General features: G+C 38.6%; 1 protein-coding gene across 11 annotated transcripts in view; it reads left to right on the forward strand.

The window, feature by feature from the left end:
• Window positions 1-20,810, forward strand: part of MAPT (microtubule associated protein tau) — an 81,401-nt gene that overhangs the window by 37,282 nt on the left and 23,309 nt on the right. For 9 of the 11 annotated variants that reach the window (XM_075176860.1, XM_075176861.1, XM_075176853.1 and 6 more), the window contains 4 exons: window positions 539-700; window positions 5,396-5,482; window positions 9,204-9,269; window positions 13,408-14,166. In XM_075176860.1, coding sequence (XP_075032961.1) covers window positions 556-700; window positions 5,396-5,482; window positions 9,204-9,269; window positions 13,408-14,166 — 1,057 coding nt within the window. In that variant the 5' untranslated portion in view covers window positions 539-555. The remainder of the gene's footprint in view (window positions 1-538; window positions 701-5,395; window positions 5,483-9,203; window positions 9,270-13,407; window positions 14,167-20,810) is intronic. The other 2 variants (XM_075176859.1, XM_075176863.1) reach the window with 2 other exon arrangements.

The following is a 20,810-nucleotide window of genomic DNA, read 5'->3' on the forward strand; positions in this document are numbered from 1 at the left end:
TGTGGCCCTAGGGCCACCTGGTGCCCATCAGAGTTTCACAGTATTTCAGTGAGGTTATCTCTAATGTACATCATACTGGTCAGCAACTCCTTATTCTATAATGATGAGATCAATAAGGGTGAAACCGTCTGTCTTGCAATTGCCATGTCATGCTGTAATTAATAATATACCCATCATAACTGCAGTGTCCACATATTTAACCATGATGTCAGTGTCAGTTTGTATCCTGTCTGTGCACTCTATCCCTCCCAGTGCCGTCATTGTGTTCTTTCTGATCCCTGGCAGCCGCACAGTCATAGACATTTCCCTGAGGAAAGGAACCCAAATAAAAGCACATTAGTGTCTCTGAGATTTTCCTTATTTCAGCTTCTGTCTGACAGTGAATTCCAGAAACTTGGTCTGTTTTTTTTATTATCTGCAGCATTACATTGCCACCTGGCTGGCTGTGTTGGTACTGCACCACTGCATTGGTGATTATCTGTTCAGTGATATGTGATAATGTGAAGCTTGGCTAATATGAAATCTCCCTTTCACCTAGGTTAATCTCGCTCCAGGATGACTGAGCAGTATCAGGACTATGATGCAGTCGGGGACTATTCCGGTGACGAGTCCCCGCAGGGAGCCTACTCTGGTGGAGATGGCAGCAGTCATGTGCCAGAGGATGTTATCAGGCTGCCATCTGCATTACAACATGGAGATGGTGAGTATGACAAAATATCTTCACCAGTGACAAATGTTTCAAACCCAATATGTGTAATCAGCTTTATATTATTATTATTTATTTTTATAGTGGCAATAATATTATACAGTGCTGTACAGAGACTATTCATCATTCACAACATGCCTGCCCCAGCTTATAGTCTGCATTCCCTACCACACACACACACACACATTAGGTCCATTTTTATCAGAAGCCAACCACCTGGAGGAAACCGGAGCAGCTGGAGGAAACCCATCCAGAATGGATGAACATGGGGGTGATACACTGTATCGGGCTAGTGCTGAACACACCAATGAATGATATTGAAATGTACTTGTTACCTATACAAAACGGAGGCAGCCATTTTGGGAATATGCAGCCTATCCATTTATTTGGAACTTGTGACATCACTGGAGGCAACCATTTTGGCAGTATACAGCCTATCAACCTACTAGTTACATCATCTAGTCATGAAGCACACTATGTGTAGTACCCTTAAATTTGGGGATAATGTTCCACATTTCTGCCTCCTGCATTGTAAATAGCATGCTCATTAGTCCCATGCGCCATGTTCCTCATCATTCCTAGTTCTCTCCCAAGGTTTGCTAATCCACTTGATGACTTCTCATTATAGTTTATTGTTCTGTTTTAAACAAATTCTTTGACTTTTTTTTTTTGTTAAACTGTTTAAAAAGTGGTTATAAAGTAACCTCTGGTGTAGATTATAAGGGTTTCAGTAGCCACTGAGGATGTTTTTGCAATATAAAGGCACAATCCATTATTCGTGTCTTCTGGACCGCTAATATAGTCTACAGTAGGTTTTTATCATTCCTCTCCTGTACTTACTGTTTGCATTGTGCCATGTGTACATACTACGGTACATGTCATTGTACTTGTCAGTCTGTGTGCCCACTGTTGTACACATAGTAAGTGATGGGGATCTGTGCCAGTGTTCACAGGATTATATAGCCATTTAGCCAGCATTGGCCTTGCACTTACATATAGCACTGTTTGATATCAGTATAAGCTTACGAGTTTTCACAGCCTTTAGAAAACAAGTTTGTTTTAGGCGATACCTTTAGGTCGGCTTTACCATCACTATTTCCTTTGTGCATTGTGGGCCTGATTCATTAAGGAATGCAAAGTGAGCGCAATTTAGGTTTTTCTTAATCAGAGGGAAATTACACACAAGTCCGCCCATATTCAAATACAGTCGGATCTGAAGAAACCTTTCTAGTTGAATACAGGTATAAGTACACTCTTCCTATACTGCACTTGCCGTATGCAGAAAGACATAACACACTAAAGGATATGCACAATGCATATGTATATATACAGTCCTATCAGAACGCACAGATAAAAAAATCAATACATTAACACCTGTTAATAACATAATCATTAATAAAATAAAATTGAAAAAAAGGTTTTCTTTTCATCTTTTTTTACATTAAAAGATACAGTATATCAGGATGTTATTAATGTCTACCGCACATAAAATGCATTTTTACAGTTGCTCTTAACTGCAAACACATGTTCTGGCATACACACGTGACTGTCATCACTATCAATCAGCACTTACACCTGCCCTGTAGCTGGTACCAGTGATACGGCTAGAAATCACGTACCTTAGAAATGCCCAGAGCTTGAATCGGACAGAATTTACTTGAATGTGTGTGCACTCAACCTTGGCACCCCTGGCTGTACATTGCCTATGTGCGCCCCTTCCCTCCCCCATTCTGCACTTCAAATCGTAGGCAGTCGGAAGTGTCATTTACGTTGGAAGATGAATTAAATGCACTGACGTACACTGGCATATAGTCCGTTTCTGAGCAGGCATAGAGCAGTTTTGCACAAAGTACGGCACATATCAGCATTTAAATTCCTTCATGAATCAGGCCTTGTATAACTAGTGCTGTCATGCAAGGGGCCTGGGATTATCTGTGAAAAGACACAGGTATAGTGCAATACGTAGTTTGCATGCAGGAGGTAGCAGTTAAACGGATGACCCTCCTAATTTCTGATGACATCCGCTAAAATATGTACAATATTGTATATCGTATTTATTTTTTATATTATTACTTTGTTATATTTTATTTGGTGCTGGTGCCCCTTGTTTTGTTGTGACAGCACCATCCTGTTATCCACTTCCTCCGCTTATACTGATCCGTATCCCAGTGGCATTGAAGAATTGAATGAGCCCTTGAGATTCTGGAAACAATTAGTGTAATTTGTCTATAGGTTCCCAGCTAAGACTTCCACCCTAATTGTAGATGATAGCTGTGGTTTAGGACCTGTGTCAACGAACTACATGTACATCTAGGCTACAGTGAATGTGTCACACTTTTGTGATTTTTGAAATGCTGGTAACATATTCCTCTGTACAGGAATATAAAATCATTCATTGCAGTGGGGGAATTCACATTCTCATTACCACTCAGATTATATGATCTATATTTAACTTAGCTTCAGTTATTGAATTCCATGTTCATGACATCATGTTCTATATTGCTGTGCATCTTATGGGATCAAAATTGTCTACAGCTATTTATTATATCTGTGCATTTCTTGCTGCATGGGCTGCTCACAAAATGCATTGTTGGTGTGGTATATGCAGTGTAGAAGCCCTGTGTGTGCACAGTTTGGACTGACACTGCAAATTTTACTGCACCAATCAACTGCTATGAAGCAGTGACTGCAGAAGCAGTAATTAACAGTTTAAGTGTTCAGGTTAATGTAATTAATTAATTAGTGATAATTTAGCATGGTCTGAAACTTTAAAGCTGCTCTAAAATTAGATTTAGGTTGTACTAAGTTGACTAATTGCACCATGGGTAGGCTCACAACACTTAATGATTGGATTGGATTGAATTTCATCCAGTATGGTGAAAAACTTGGTCAAATAATGACTCGCATTGACATAATCCCCGAAGACGGACGTGCTGTGAAGTTTGCTCTAGCTGTAGAGCGCTGCACCTATTCAACCAGGTCAGTGCAATTTGTGGAAAACATGCTCACTGGTCTGGTTGTTTGGTGGTCAGATCAGACAGCCAGATCGCTGCTTGTGTGGCTTAAGAAGCGGTAGTGGAAAAAACATTATGATAAATAGCTCCACTTAGTTTTTGGTCAGATACTGTCTTTTATCAGTTTACCTATCCTCAGTCATCAGCAGATAAAAGCATGTCAAGACAGAGTTATCTCATATGGGTGTATCCCATGTGTGGTGTCTATCATTATTTCCTCTGGGTTTTCAGCATTTTAAAGGCCTTTTGTCCTTATGTGATATTAATTCATATAGGCCAGCAAACCCCACTTGCTATTTCCATCATGGCTTGTTTTCCTTCATGCCAATCCAAATATCCCTCGCACAGATCTAGAATGTTACCCTAGAGATCATGTTCACATTTAAATGTTCAACCGGACGCACTGGCATTCCACGTACTTGTCACCTTCTCAGCTACCAGGACAGAGCACTGCCCAGATGAGAGAGACAGATCAGGAAATAAGTAATTGTTTCTCTTCATTACAGTAACACACGGTCTGTGTTCCTGTATAAAGGGACATACACATTTATCGAGGATGGTTCAATCATGGCACTTAACATATTCCAAAATGCATTTAAGTGAGTGACACAGTTGTTTGGGCATTATGTTGGCCTCCTGCTATGTCTTACAGTAAAGGGATACTGAAAGACACCTTAGAACAGGCGTTTGGGAAACTACAAGTCCCAGCATGCTTTGCCAGCTCTCGGGTGGCTATCTACTGGCAAAGCATGCTGGGGCTTGTAGTTTCACAACACCTGGAGAGCCATAGGTTATTCAGTCCTACCTTCAAAGGTTGATCTGCAGAACAGAAAACAGGATCACAAATAAGATGTGGTCCTAGCATCATCGCAAACAGTTTCAGTGCATACCATTTGATATGGCTGTAATGTGCAATCAACTTCCAATATTCTTCAAATGAAGTCATGCTTTTAACATTCTGGTCAGTTTAAAAGAATATTAAAAAGATTTCAATCAGTATTATTAGGTAATTATTTATAAAATCCCTTAGGGGTATATTTACTAAACTGTGGGTTTGAAAAAGTGGAGATGTTGCCCATAGCAACCAATCAGATTCTAGTTATAATTTATTTAGTACATTCTACAAAATCATAACTAGAATCTGATTGGTTGCTATAGGCAACATCTCCACTTTTTCAATCCCATAGTTTAATAAATATACCCCTTAGTATCTTTCCTTTCACAGTTTCACTCCATATTCTACTTATGCAAGTAGTGAAGGACATTTGTTTGCATACAATAAACTATACATATTTTTCCACTATAGGAACTTATTTATGGACTATAAATAACGCTTAAATCAAAGATTGTTGTACAGATATTAATACTAGATGTGTTGTTTTCATTCAGAACTATGCAGAAAAAAGAACAAAAGAAAAGTGCTACTGACACATTGACTATTATTAAACACAATCAGCAGGTCGCATTGATCAAGGTCACATAGTTTTTCAAATGATTGGTTGCTATGGGTTACTGCACTTTAATACTGTGTTAGTAAATAGCCCCCATAGTCGGGAATAGGACTGGCTCTGGAAAGCAGGTACAGTTGCATAGACTCTGAAGGGCTTATGGAACACGTGTCAGTATTATCGCTATACACATACTTAATGCACGCTGTTTTATCATCCTCTTACAGACGGGGTCACTGTGCTAGAGGAGGATCTAGTACACGCTGAAGCAGTAAAAGAACAGGGTCATACAGAGATCCCTGAGGGAACCACTGGTAAGGCAGATTTTGGCCGGTTTAACCAGTTACATGCCAGTGCCCTACAGGGTGCAGCATTCCCTATGGCTGTGAGTCTTGGCTACACTCTGATTTGCATTTCTGCACAGTATCTCAATTTGTGTGATAAAAGCAGGTTTTGGATCAAAAAAACGGAAATGATTACCCTTTCAGCAAGTCTTTGGCCCTGAATCTGTTATACAGTCACAGCCTTAGTTTCCATCCTTGTGAACTGACTAATGGCTCACTAAGTATAAACTGCATTGGCGTTCTCATCTAATCATGTATTTCAGTCTGCCCCAGGCACTGTCAATGAATGTGTCCTAATTTAGTAGTTGTATGCCACATGCTATTCCCCATTTTATAATACATCCCTTCTCCATTGTTTTTACAAAGAATAAAAATAGTAAATTAAAACTGAAAAATAAATAGAAATTTAGGGTAAGTACAACCCTGACTTTAACTTTTAGTACTTTGAGTCAGTGCTATACAATATTCGTTGGCACTTGACCTACGCACCAGCTGTTGTAGAACTGCAAGTTCCAGGGAATGCTTGAACTTGTAGTTCCATAAAGCTATATAACCAAGATACATGATACAAAAGAACCCAGGGTGATCCTTTGGCCTCCTTTTATTACAGCTGTGCATTGCCTTGCTGCCATCCTCTAGCACTTTTGCTGACAGGCGTTATATTTTCCTTGTATCTTTTCTGTACACTGGCATTTTCTTCAATCTAGCCTAATTTGACCTGTCCTCTACAGTATGGCTGCTTATAGTGCTTCTCTTCTATGCTTTGCTGATTCTATTGCTGTCAGCTTCCTGCACTTTCTGCAGCAACTGTAATTCTAGCAACACTTCTTTTAGTCTGTTGCTGTTTTATTTCTGTTCTTGCTGATATCATAAAACCAGGCTGTATCATCAGAATAGCTTCAGGTAAGTTAGGCTGCTTACCCATTGACATTGCTTTTGTGTCAAAACACGTAAGTAAACCTCATACAGGAGGCGCATATAAATGTGTTATGGTGATGATGATGATGATGGTAAACCCGTTATTGATCTGCATATGATGCTCTTTATGTTGGGTGAAACAATAGTTAACAGTGCTCTCTTGATCTATGGTTCATTAAGTTCTATGGCCTGTGTGCTTGAATGGGGTTTCTACAGCTAGCACACAACCCATTTAAGTGAATGGGCCTTAGGAATGAATGGGTCATTGACAAGAATTGGTAAAATACAGCACTTGTGTTAAACCCTAGTGAGTGTCTACACAGAAAGCTACCATAGAGATCAGAGGCATTTTCGAGTCCGGTGACATGCATTGAATCCACTGAAATGAAAGTTCCCAGAAAACCATGGCATGGATAAGGGGACACAGGGGCTCATATATAGTTTGACCCTTTTTATAAAACGCAGGTGTAAAATGCAGCTGAAAAAAAGGCGCAATTCCGTCTGTATGTGCCCAGCAAAACTTGCCTTTAAATACATTGTCGTTTTAAATTTGCCCTGAAAAGTTACCGAATATCGAGGAGTTGCAGAATCTGCAGTTTAATACATTTACCCCCAGGAGTAAACAGTAGTATCTGTGCTTGTTTTACACCAGGAGTAAAAAACACATAGAGATAATGCTTAAAGGTGTTAGTAGCATATGCTAAAGTCACAAAACACACAAACATCCATTGATTATTTTGACACCCTGGATATATATTTGTTTCACATGCTAGTGACCCACTTACAGGAGATGCCTTGATGTTGGCAGGTGAACTGATCCCAATATAGCTTTACTGTGTACAAAATTCTTGTATTCATGTATATACTCACACATAGTGAATTATATATTGTTTCTTTCAGAGCGCCGGACTATCTTTTCTTTTGTTTGCACTTATACAGTGGTCTTAATTGTCTTGGCTGCACTTTTTCAACTTATTTTATTCACTTGTACATATTTCATTAATGTAAATAAGCGCACCTTGTTTTCACTAATCTATTGTCTTCCCCTTTAAAAAATCAACTGGGAATCTTCTTTCCTGCCATGGTCCAAATGCAACTATCAACATAATATAACTAATGCTTTGTTTACTATAAGTGGGATGGCTCCAGACGCAATCATCAACGGCTGACGATCGTCGTCATCATTGATATGTATTTTACACCAGAGGGTGAGCAGCACCCGCAAGAGATACACCTCCTAACAGAAGCATATATGTCTGTGTCCAGGTCTACAGCTGTCGCATTCACGTGACCACACTCTTACTGTAGACGCTTGGCCCCCACTTCCCACGTTCCGCCTCTCTGCATATGGAGGAAAGCCTAACTTTTTTGGATGTGAAAGCTCAGTACGGGAATGCACAAAATAAACAAGCATATGTCTAACCCTACATGAGCCCCACAGAGTAGAATTGGTTTTTTACATGTATTTAAATGTTATTGGGTAACCAGTCTTAAACAGTAGTGATGTGTTTGTTATCTTACTCTTAACCCATCTGCTTGCAATGCCTGTAGTATCTTTATTATTAGGTTTAGATACATTGGGTCCTTATAGGCATGTACTAGTAATGTACAGACTGTTAGATTAATAACCTCTTTTGAAGTTCTGCAGAACATTAAAGATCATTTATGAAAGTGTAAGACATGAGTGCCGATTTTGGGAATTGCCCGCCTAAAGTCAGTCTGTGTCTACTTTTACAGGATTGTGGGTGTAACTGGAAAAGCACGTGATGGAAATAGTAACACTGTCACATCAAAGTCCATATAACTACCAGTTTACTAATTTTAAACTTTTTTGTTTTTCTCCAAAAATACTGCTTGGTTTAGCCTTATTTATAACATATATTAATCATAAGAGTGACATCAAGGGCCTAAGTCATTAAAGAGCGCAAAGCATAAAAAAGGAGTAACTTGGCACCTGGGTAAAACCATGTTGCATTGGAGGGTGAGGTAAATTTAATATGTGGGAACAGATTTATAGTTGGATTAGGACATGTCCTAGATCAACTTTAAATGTCAATGTAAAAATAAAGCAATCAAGTATTTGTGTGCTAGATGAAAAAACAGCCAGTATTTAACTTATGTGTAAAATAATAAACTAATTTGCACCCCTTGCATTGTAACTTGGTTTATCCTGGAGAACATTTACTCCTTTTTTTTTCCTTACTTTCCTTAATGACTCAGGCCCAAGTCTGTATTACAAGTAGCACTTTTGTATGTTCTAATGATTTTGGGAATTGGTCAAATGCATCTAGAAATGCCCTTTCACATATAAAGTACACCTGAAAGGTGGAAGAGGCATCTCATTAAAAGTTTGAGGCAAGGAACGGTTTCCACCATCTCTGAGGACATGCACCAAAACATGCTCAACAGTCCCCTGCTAAACAGGGAGCACTCCTGTAAGTGTGTCTTCTCCATCGCTTAGATCTCATAATATTATCCCAAAAAATTTAATTTAATTTCTGCATGTGGGTGTATAACTATGCGCACTCACAAGGAGCGCCCAATCTGCCCAAAGTGTGAATGGCTGACGAACACGATTGTCATCAGCTGATCGCTCTAATTTTGCCCCAGAGGACTGAGAATTAACTGGATCTGCTGAATTTTACTCCCCGCATACATGGGTAAATTAGGCACAGATCTGGTCATTTGTTACCGTTGTTAACGCGTGTGGCCAGAGATATATAGGTATAGATTTTAAGAACCACTCACCTGATCTTCCTTTTATGTCCTTCAGCTGAGGAAGCCGGTGTCGGTAACACTCCCAACCAAGAAGACCAGGCTGCAGGGAATGCAGTAAAAGGTACAACCACCTAACTGTTAATTACACAAGCACTTAAAGGGAAAGGATAAGTTAACACCAAACTGCTCCTGTGTAATGTTCAATTTTGTAATGTTCATAAAAAAAAGTGTGTAAATGTTTTCATATCCTGAAGTGAAGATGTGATATGATGTGGCCAGTCGTCGGACAATGTACATTTGCACATCTCACTAGCTTCCTGCATAGATGAAGTAAGCCTTATTGCTTATGTCAATGTATGCAAATGTTTAGTTTTATGGTTGTGGATATTACATAATGCTTTTTCCATTTCATCTTCCATGGCAGCTGCTACTATAGGGTAAATCTTCATATTTTCTGAAAACTAGACAGGAAAGAAGTTTGTACCAGAAGTATATAAGTTTACCTCCTTCCTTTTTGTGTCTTCCCTCTTGGCTAGCTGGAGTCAGGCAGACCCTGGCTAAGATCCATTTCTTTCTTAACTGGAAGGCTTAAGCTGGGTACACACTATTAAAAATTACTGCACATGCGATTTCTGGAAAGATTTTACCAATGACTGAAAATCCCAATGAGCTGCAGATTTATCTTGAGATCTGTGCTCTCATAACCATCTGCTGAAAAGACTCTGTACACTGTAAGGAGATCTTCTTACACTGCTGGTCGTTCGTGCATACACACTTCCACATTTGCCCAACATTGTTCCATCGTTGACTGTAATTTTTAGGAACAAAATCAAACTATACGATGTGCTTTGGTACAATAAAACATGATTGTGGAAAAGTACACACTATTGCGATACCTTACTAAGCGGTCGTTTATCATGTGATCAGCACGTTAATTGGATGGAAAACCTGTAGTGTGTACCTAGCTTTACCCGGAGGAAACCTTGCCACAAGGTCCTGTAACTAGTTCTGGTTCAGAATGCACAAGTGGCGGTTCTTCACATGTGTAAGTCCTCTCGAAGATCTAAGTCAGAAGGCTGGTATCTCCGAGAAGAAGATTTTGAATATCTGTCAGGCAGGGCTGCAGGGATATCGTCACGCTGTACACAGAGGGCTGTAGCCTTCTCCTGAACATGCTAGAGTTAGAATCAGCTGTGCTTACTCCTACCTGCTTTCCAGTGAAGCCCCAGCAGTCATGGAGAAAAGCCATTAAAGCCCTAAAACTATTTTTTTTATTTTTGCTATTAAGATTGTTTTTCTTTTTCTGTTTAGTTTACAATAGGCTTTTAATTTGTTTCTGATCTTACTTCTGGATGGGATCGATCTTCAGAAATTGTATAAGAGGAAAACAGCTAAAGTTGAAAATAGATCCTGTGTTGTCTGTGGTTCCACTATGTGTGAACAAAAAGAGAAAGCAAAGCATGCCCATCTGCCTGATCAGTATGTGGAACTCAAACATTCATTACTAAGGAAGAATTAAAAACTTCCAATCAATAAAACGTTCCAGGTCTCAGCTGGCTCTGGCTCTTGAGAGCACTGGTTTAAATGAGGACTGGTCCTCAAGCGAGGAATCAGAGGATGCCTGGGAAGAGAATATATATGTTTAATACTGATATTAATGACACACTCATTAAAGATATGAGGAGAACTCAATATTGTGGAAGAGTCTGACAATCCTGTCTTGCAGGACAACTTGTTCAGATCAAAATTTGAGCCTGTAACAACATTTTATGTTCACCAAGTAATTAAAGACATGATTACTAAAGAATTGGCGCAGATTAAAGTCAAACTAGTTTTAAACGCCTACATAAAATGTATCTTTGTTAAGAGCACAATGTGATTTCCTGGAACACAGTTCCACAAATGTACATAGGCACTCATGTTCTATTCCATTAGATGATGGGAGGGACTCTCAGGGACCCTATGCATATGAAGGTGAAGAGTGGCTTAAAGAAAGTACATATTATGGTAGGAGCTGTTAAACTCTATTATTCTGTCAGCCAGAACTTTCTCTCAGACAGTAGTGGTTATGAGAGCTTTACACCTTAAGCAACAGATAATCACTGGAGTTTACTGTAGTCCCAAGCTAATCACCCAGCTTTAGTTTTTCATCAACCATCACAGACACACAATAAGCTGGTCAGAGATAAGAGGCAACAAAAGTTTTCCATGAAAAAAATCATCCTCAATTTCTGCTATACATGTGGTCAGGGAGAACATTGTGACAGCAGACTTGCTGAGCTGGAACAAGATACATCCAGGGGAAGGGGAATTGCATCAGGAACTTTTTCATTGTCATAGTGAAGACATATGGGGAACCTCAAATATTGCCCTTGTGGGGAACCACAAGGGCAAATACAAAGGTGGCCCAATTCTTCTCCAGGAGAAAGTGTCCAACAGCAGAGAGTGTAGCTGCGCTGACAGGTTCCTGGAAGTTCAGACTGGTGTTATGTCTTCCCTTCACTTCCACTAATACCAACATATAAGCAGTAGAAGGAGGTGGTTGCAGCATTACCCTTTTGCTCAAGGAGAGCATGGTTCTATTAGGCACTAAATATGGTGGTAGACGAGTCCCATCTCCTCCCTACCAGGCCAGATCTTGTATTATAAGGTCAAATAATTCACCTTCACACCCAGAGTCTGTGTCTGAGGATATTAGAGGTTAAATCAGTAGGTTTATGGAACTGGAGTTTTTCAGGGGAGGTCATTTCTATTCTCCTGAATGCCGAGCCACTTACCCCTTCAGCATGTTATAGTAGGATCTGGAAGAAGTTTCATCTCTGGTGCCTCGATAAAGGTGAAAGCCCCAGATTATTACTTGCATATTAATCAGGAACTGGTACTTCTCTCCTTTTTCCTATTCCAAAACCTCTAAGGCTATGCACTCCTTAGATTTATTGAGGGAATTTGTGTTTCATCTGAACAGTACCAAGTCACTGAGACAGATTAAAAAACTGTTTTATGATGGTTTAAGGATAGAGATGGTTTTAGGATAGATATTGTATTGTTAAAACATATAAAGTCAAGGGGAAGCAGCCCTCTGGTATTATGAAAGCCCATTCTACTAGGGCCATAGTTTTTTCATGAGCAGAAAAGGCTCATGCCACATCAGAGGAATTATGTAGAGCAGCAGTATGAAGGTCCCTGAATACCTTTGCAAAACATAATAGGCTTGACATAGCCACAGCTAAAGCCAATTTTGGTAAAACATTTTGCAAGCTGTAGTTACCGTAAGTGAATTCTACTTGTTTTTCTACAGACCTTATAGTAGTGACTGCCATGGAAGGATTAAATGAAAATATGACCATTCATACTAGTAATTGCACTTTTTAGTATTTTCTTGTTGTATGTGGTGTTTAATGTTGGGGATAAGTCAGAAAGCACCGTAAGGAAGGAGGAGGCAAGTTGCAAGTGCAAGTTTCTTTAATGTTTAACCTTCAGCAAGTGTGAGGACTATAACCCTATAGTAGTAACTGCCATGGAGGCACTCAAGGAAACACAATTCACACTTAATAATTGTTGCATTCAAGTAGAAGTATATTATTCAAATTCAGAGAGGTAAAATGCTTGTGATCTTCAGTTTATTGATGTTTTTATAATCCAGTTTCGACCTTAATAGCAGTACCAATGGCCTTCAAAGCTGTGATGTGGGGGCATTTACAGTGCCCCCTGGGATATTAAATACAACTAGATAGCACCAGCATAGATTAGGTTATTAATTTGAATGTAGTTTGCACACACAGAGAAATTTTCTATCATAAATGAGCTTCATCTAATAAGAAACATAGATGATGTTGTGCCTTGATCAGGTTTACAGATTGCAGTCAGGAGATCACCATAGATAGAAGGCCATCAACATACCATTAAAGTGAACATCAGAAGTTTGAGTCATTCATAAAAAGTTCTACAATCAGAATGGGATTTCATACATACATTCATACATACATACATACATACATTATAAAGCCATGCATGGTGACATATGAGCATATGGTAGATATATTGGGCAAAATACATATACATATCGCCTGGTAGTCAATTGGTACATTTTATTTGTTATAGTCAAGTTTCTATCCTGGTGGTAGAAAATTTGTTCTGTTATACAGGAATGATTGTGTTAAGAATGTTGAGTGTTATTGGCCTTTTCTGTGGCAAATGAGGATACACATTTATTACATCTTTCATGTTGTCCCACCAAACTTGCCCTTCATGAACCCCAGTGATTAAACCCCCAGCAGCCACATTAGAAACAGAAAACCAGAAGTCCTCTAGTTGTGCGCCAGAAATAAAATTGGAAGAGGAAGTTGACATCTCAGAAACTTCAGTAGATCCCCATCAGGAACCGCACCCTGAAGACCTCTGTGTTGTTACTGGTGATACATATGAAGATATCAGTCCTGGCTGGGAAGTAAATGAAATTACTGAACCCTCTGAGGGGCAAGACAAGCAATCTCTATTAACCCAGGACCCAAATGGCGAAGATAACCATAAAGATGTATATGAAGAGAAATATGCTGCATGGGAAGACAATGACAATGAAGATGAAGACTTTGAGCAGAACAGAGCAACATCTATGGAATCACCTCTTAGTCTACAGCCACTGACCAATGGCCACACAGCTGATAGCCTTATAGCAGAAGATGCCAACAAGCTACTCAATGGCTCCGTTTTCACTGAGTTAAATGGTGAACAGGATGGTGTAAGGAAGTCGTGTGTTGACATAGCAGCTGATTCTTTTTCAGTAGAAGACCAATTAGTGTTACCTCGCTCACGGCCTTCTGTATCTGTTTACCAAGTGGAGATTGATCCCAACAAGCCCATAGACAGCATAGACAACAAAATGTCACCATATGAAGTTGTAGACTCACCAAGTGATACCTCAGAACAACATTCACCATGTATAATTGAGAAGCCCACAATAAAGAAAGTGTCTCCATATGGATCTGGAATATCCATCAGCCGGGTTCCTGTACCTAAAGGTGTGTTTCCAGTTGTCCTCTAATAATGGCTGGCCTACTAAAGTCTTCTCTGATCTCCCTGGCTGCCTTTTGCTTTTTTAACTTGCTTGAACCAGAAGCACCAGAATTATGTCCTGATTTCCACCACTTGCCCTTCTTTTTCACCTTTTCCTCGTATGGTTACCCTTGGTTAATTTGCAGCTATTTTCAAATGCATGACATATTTGCATGATCTTCATTCATCTTACCTCACTGCATGTCTTTCCATTAGAGGTCCATAAATATTCATTTAACAATAAGAGGCACTTACAGATTTTGACTGTTGTGACAATTTTTGAACAACTACAAGATAACCCCTCAATAGCAATGAATGTGTTTCAACTAGTGTCTGATAACACTATGGTGCACTCACCATTTCATGGGTAAAAATTTGAGTTTTTAAGTGCGCTTTGATTCCTCATGTAAAAATACCATGACAAAAACCAAATCTGTTATGATCTAGTGCTTGAGTTCTAGGCTATAGTTCTATTTACTAATATGGTGTCATAGGAAGGGTGCAGCATTAAAGATGGAGTTAATAAGGGTGAACGTCTAATTGTGTTGATCCAAAAGAAGGCAAGACAAACCTCCCAGTGCGACAGTTGGGAACTTAGCCTCACTGGGGGGAGAAAAATACTTTCCTGACCTCAAATCTGGTAAATGAATAAATCACCTGGAACGGTCACCCCCATAATGTGTAGTATTTAAATCCACATATAGCACTTCCTTTTTTATTCTGTCAATGTGGTAAGACTTTCCACAGCTTTACCACTCTCAAAGTAAAGAATCCTTTTCTCTGCTGATGGTGAAACTGTATTTCTTCCATTCACAATTCATGACCCCATGACCTCTCTATAAAAAGTTTATTAGACAAAGCCTTGTATTGACCTTCAATATATTTATCCATATTACTTAGGTCACCTCTAAGATGCTATTTTTTCCAAATAAAGAAAGCTACTTTTTCTAAACTCGTTCTAAAATTGAAGCACCCATTCCTTTTTTTAATGAGGTAGCCTACGTCTGAATCCTCTTGAGTCCAACTATGTCCTCCTTACAGTGAGGTGCCCAAAACTATACCCGTCATTATGTACATAGCGACCTATACAGTTTGGGGGTCATTTGGAGAAGGATGCAATTGCGTCCAGAAACGTAGACATAAAATGCATGCCAAAACTAAATATACAGAGGTGTAGGTATCAGGGATGCCAGGAGGATTAAATAAATACAATTAACTTAAATTACAAAACTGAGTCCATGTAAAAAATGTAAATATAATCAAGATGTTAATAAAACACATGGAACACAATAAATCAATAAGCTATATCTCAGTAATAATAAGTTGACTGACGGAGTCCACACAGAATAAATATTACTGACTTAATTACATTAATTACAAGTATGATGTACACACAAGCAATTTTATAATTGTAAGGTTATATAATGAAAAAACAAATAGATATAACCACTAATGTGAATAAATGATATATCTCAGAAGAAAGATGAACAGTTCCTTGATGAGTATTTGATTATTGCAAAGGTTCAAAAACATGTGCAGCATAAAAACGTATTGGGGTATATTTACTAAACTGCGGGTTTGAAAAGGTGGACATGTTGCCTATAGCAACCAATCAGATTCTAGTTAACATTTATTTATTGCATTCTACAAAATGAAAGCTAGAATCTCATTGTTTGCTATAGGCAACGTCTCCACTTTTTCAAACCCGCAGTTTGAAAAAGTTGTTAAGATGGCCCTGGCCTATCGGTAGTATGTGGTCCACAAGACAGTCTCTTAAAGTCTTAATCTAGTTTACCCAGGTGCTAGTGTAATACTTGGCCTTCACTGTCAATCTACTAGCTGGAAATTTTCAAGTAGAGACTAAATTTGAAGTATAGATCTGTGTCCGGATGTCAGTGTGAATATATATATATATATATATATATATATATATATATATATATATTGTGTGCCGCAAAAATGAAGCATTTCTTGCGATATATGCAATTCAAATTGAACAAATAGATGCATCCACATGAAGATACATTTATTATTATCAAGATACCTTTTAGACGTATGATCATCAAGCACCAGTGCTCATAGCCTAAACTGGTTGCGTCAATTGGGAGGGGGGGGCAGCATGGGGTCTCTTGCTCTGCCCACTATGCCCTACATGTTGTCAAGATTTCCAGTCCTAAAACAGAGCACCATCCCCATAGCATTATGATCTAGCCATCATGGCTCATAGTGGGGAGAGTATTCTTGGGATGACACAGTGTTCGGCTAGCACCAAACGTAGAAGAAGATTGTAATCCTGTCATAGTGCTTGTATGCCTCTCAGTGGCCTACGCAGCGGGTGCCATTCTTAGTTTTGGAGGATGGTTCTTTGTAGACACATTTAAAGTTGTGCCATATTTTCTTTATTTATATATAATGAACTGACAGTGGTCCAGGGATATTAAAAATCTTTAAAATCCTTATATATTTTTCTTTATTGGTGATTTTCAAAAACAGTCACTGTTCTTTTTCCTGGATGTTCTTTGAACTTCATGATGAATCTCTTGGTTGTAAATACATTAACCAACTCTCACATACTGGTGTATATATTTTAAAATCCAATAAATACTTTAATTTTGTACAAACGGATTCCAATAAATTGTGACTTTTGAAGATAACTGAATGCACCTGTTTCATTTATGCATTTCTCAGCCAAAGGGTAATATTTTTGTAATTAATTACTGTCTTTTTTTATTTGCAGTTTATTAAGGAAAGACTTTTAGAGTTGTTGTTTTAATTTAATTTAACATTAGAGTATTTGTGTTGATCAGCAGAAATGATTGCGTAAAATTCCAGATAATACTTTCTCTAGCTCCTGTATGTACTGTTTGGGATGGATTAGAGGTGGGTGCTAATGGCCTTTTTGTCATTTGTTGGATTTGAGAGCTGACATTTATTTGAGAAACTTAATTTCTCAGAGTTCTCTCCCCAGTGGCCATCAGTAACAGCTTTGACTCTATTCATTACTGGTCTGGGAACTCCTCTATTGTCAGACATTGAGGAAGTTTTGTAATGTGTGAGTGATTGCCGTTCCACCTGTATATACCATGGAAAAACAAGTGACACTAAAAATTGTGGGTTTCCAGCTCAACATAATGACAATTCAAAATGAAAGATTCAGCCAAATGGTTTGAAGAAAATACAACTACCCCTTGCATTGTAACATGGTTTTTTGTCCAGGAGACTGAAATAAGAAGTTTCTTAAGTTAAGATCCTTAATGAATCAGGCTCTAATAGTTGATATATGGGACTTAAACGTTTACATTTGAATGTTCATATATATATATTTTCATAACAACTTGATGTGTGTTTTTGTTACCTTTAAGTATATAATTATGTAAATAATAGGATCAGCTGAAGAGCAGTGAAGAGGTTAAAATCTACATCTGCCTTGATGTCACCAGTAAAACTCCCCCCACCCTTTGGGCCCTGCAGCCCATAAACGATATTTTGGGCCATGTATATCCAAGCACGGTGGAAAATAAACATTCCATTGGGTATAAACTTGGGGAATATAAATAAAAGATGACTGGATACACTAACAAAATAGCTCATTGTAATCTACAAATACACAACAGCCTAATCATAATAAATACTGAGAGCATCCAGCAGGCATGCTTGTACTTTTCCTGGTGTTCCTTATTCGTCTCACTACCCAGTAGATTATATATATATATATATATATATATATATATATATATATATATATATCTATAACATAAATGCTTAGTGGCGTGTGTTAGTCTGTCTGTGTGTGTGTGTGGAAAAAATAAAACCAAGCTGCAGCGCCACCTGCTGGGCGGAGTTATACACTGACCTACTAAATTCTTAGTGTGTGGGTGGGAAAAAAAAATTCAGAAAGGGCTGAAATTTGGTATACTAAGATGTTTTAAATTTGTTAATTTAAGTTGTTAATTGTTAAAAGTGTTTATAAAGATTTAAAAAATATATATATATATTTCTTGAAGGAGAAGTGACAGTTGGGAGTGGTTGGTGGTTGCCGGGGGTGACAGTGGGGAGTGGTTGGTGGTTGCCGGGGGTGACAAAGTGAGAGGAGTGTGATACTCAGGACCGCTGAGAGAGATCCCTGTGTCTGGATAGACATCTGGATAGATGTGGCGATGAAAATGAAGGATGAGGTGATGGAGAAGAATGATGAGGTGGTGACATGTAGACAAAACCACGTTAAAAAAGGGCGCTTACGTCGGGAAGTAACGCTCTTCCCCTGAGGAGGCCTGGGCTATGGCCCAAATGCATGACAAGAACCTTTTTAACACCTTAAGTAGCTTGATTTGACAAGAATGTATGAGTATCATGCACGGGTTAACTTGTATATGTATATATATCATCATATAATTACAGTTGCTGATAGTTACATCTTTCTATAGATTAAAATATATATTTATTATCAAAATATTTTGTCAAAATGAGTATGTTCTAAGTGAGAAAAAATGAACGCTACTTAGTGCTCTGTCATGGAATTTGTTAATTGAACTTTAAGAAATGGGGGCGAAACTGGAAATCACAGCAATATTTGCTAATGGGTCAGATGATGCCATGTGATGCAGATCAAAATTAGCAGGATGCTCAAAAATGTCACATTACAGTTGGTTGCATCAGTTTCAGGCCTCCATGTGACCCAGACACTTTGTCTCTGAACAGTTGAATCTGTTTTATTTGGCCACACACATGTAGCCTAATTTGGAAGGAGATTCTGTCATTCAGTATTTAGGCCAAATGACTGAATCAACCCATGTCAGACCATGATAGCTCCCATGATGTCAGTAATATTGTGGGCTTCCAAGAAATTAAGTAGGATTATATTAGTTGCTGCTTGTTGAAAACAAAACTTTTTTTTTTTTCAAAATAGCAAGTAGAAATGATTTACTAGGATCTTTAGGTTAAAAAATAAATAGATAACACATTGAGCTATATTTTACAAAACATCTAAAATATTCCTCTAACCCCTCTTGCATGTTATTGCACTGATAACCTGTGTAGTTGATCTGTGTTCAGGATTGATGTTACTGTAGAACAGGACGCTTTTCCTGTAGAAAAGAGCTCAACAATTTTTGTTCTATGAATTTACTAGCTTAGGGCCTGAGTCATTAAGGAACGTTTACTGAGTGCAACGTATGTTTGCTTTAGAACGCCCGTAAGTCCGGTATCCATACGCCTCAAGTCATCAAGGAGCGGATGTGCAGATACGTGTGCTGATAACTACAGGTGTAGGTTTACTCTGCGCTACTAGACAAGACACTGCAGGATACGTACAATACTTATGTAGAATATAAACTCACTAAAGAACAGAAAAAAATATATTAAATTAACCTTGTTATAATATAGGCATTAGTAATAAAACAGTTAAAAAGAGGGTTTTTTTAATTATTTTTCCCCCCATTAAAACAGTTTTTTAGGATGATATTAATGTCTACACCAAAAAATACATTTTTCAGTTGCTCCTGATTGCAGACATATGTTGGAGCATGCATACGATACTGACATAACTAGGACTCCGGTCTTAGACTAGCCCCATAGCTGGAGAAAGAGATACGGCAGAAAAACAATTAACTTTGAGACACCCAGAGCTTGACTTGGACGTGGCTGTGCGGCTCTAGCTTGGCTGCCCTTACTGTAAATTGACTACGGCCAAACGCCCCTTCCCTGTCCCGTTCACTCCCCAAAATCGTAGGCTGTGCTTTCTGGTATATGGGCCGGTTGTTGGCATGTGTAGAGTGATTTTGCGTACGATACGCTCAAAATCGGCAGATATGTACCTTGATGACTCAGGCCCTTACTCTTTATTGCATGATCAAATGTTTTTAGACTGCAAATGCTTGGCCTTTCTGTAAACAAGCTACAATATTGGGATGAAATACATTGTTATGTAGTCCCTTCTAGGTGTTGTTCCGACAGCAGGGTTCAGTGGGTAAGTACACTTGTTAATCTTTGGAGTGCTATTCTGTGCAGAGAGGGAGTGATTATTGACAATGCAACTTAAAGTGCACCTATCCCTTACACACTGGAAGCAGACAAATGTAGGCAGGGCAGATATGCATGAAAACGTAGCTTATTTGTTCCTAAGGAGCATCACTGTAGCACTTTGTGAGCAACACAATGGAGGCCAATAACTGTTCACAATTGAAAATAGTTTTCTTGGCAATTTTGCTGTTGGAAAGCGCATCTAAGCATATACAGTGTAGGTAGAAATAAAGACAAGTGCCTAGTAGCAGTGAACTAAGGTCTGGGAAGTCAAGTCTTTTATTCAGTTAAATATATTTCAACATTTTGGAGACTCAAGGATATTGGCTGCTCTTATTGTAATTGTTTTTTATTATTTTAAATGGTGTAGTGTGCGTTCAGGACTGTCTTTAATATGGCTGGTAATTTTGAGTCTGAAGTGTGTCATTATATTACTAAGAGTGCACCTGGAAACATGTTTCTCTGCCGGAATGTAACATGCAGTCCCAAACTGGGTCCTACTAAAGATTAAGGACAAGACCTGACCCGAAAGTACTTTTGTGGAATGGGCAAGACCTTGGGTCCCTCTCTATGGAAGGGAACACCCCTGAAA

This window comes from Mixophyes fleayi, chromosome 6 (genome assembly GCF_038048845.1).
Source record: "Mixophyes fleayi isolate aMixFle1 chromosome 6, aMixFle1.hap1, whole genome shotgun sequence".
NCBI lineage: Eukaryota > Metazoa > Chordata > Amphibia > Anura > Limnodynastidae > Mixophyes > Mixophyes fleayi.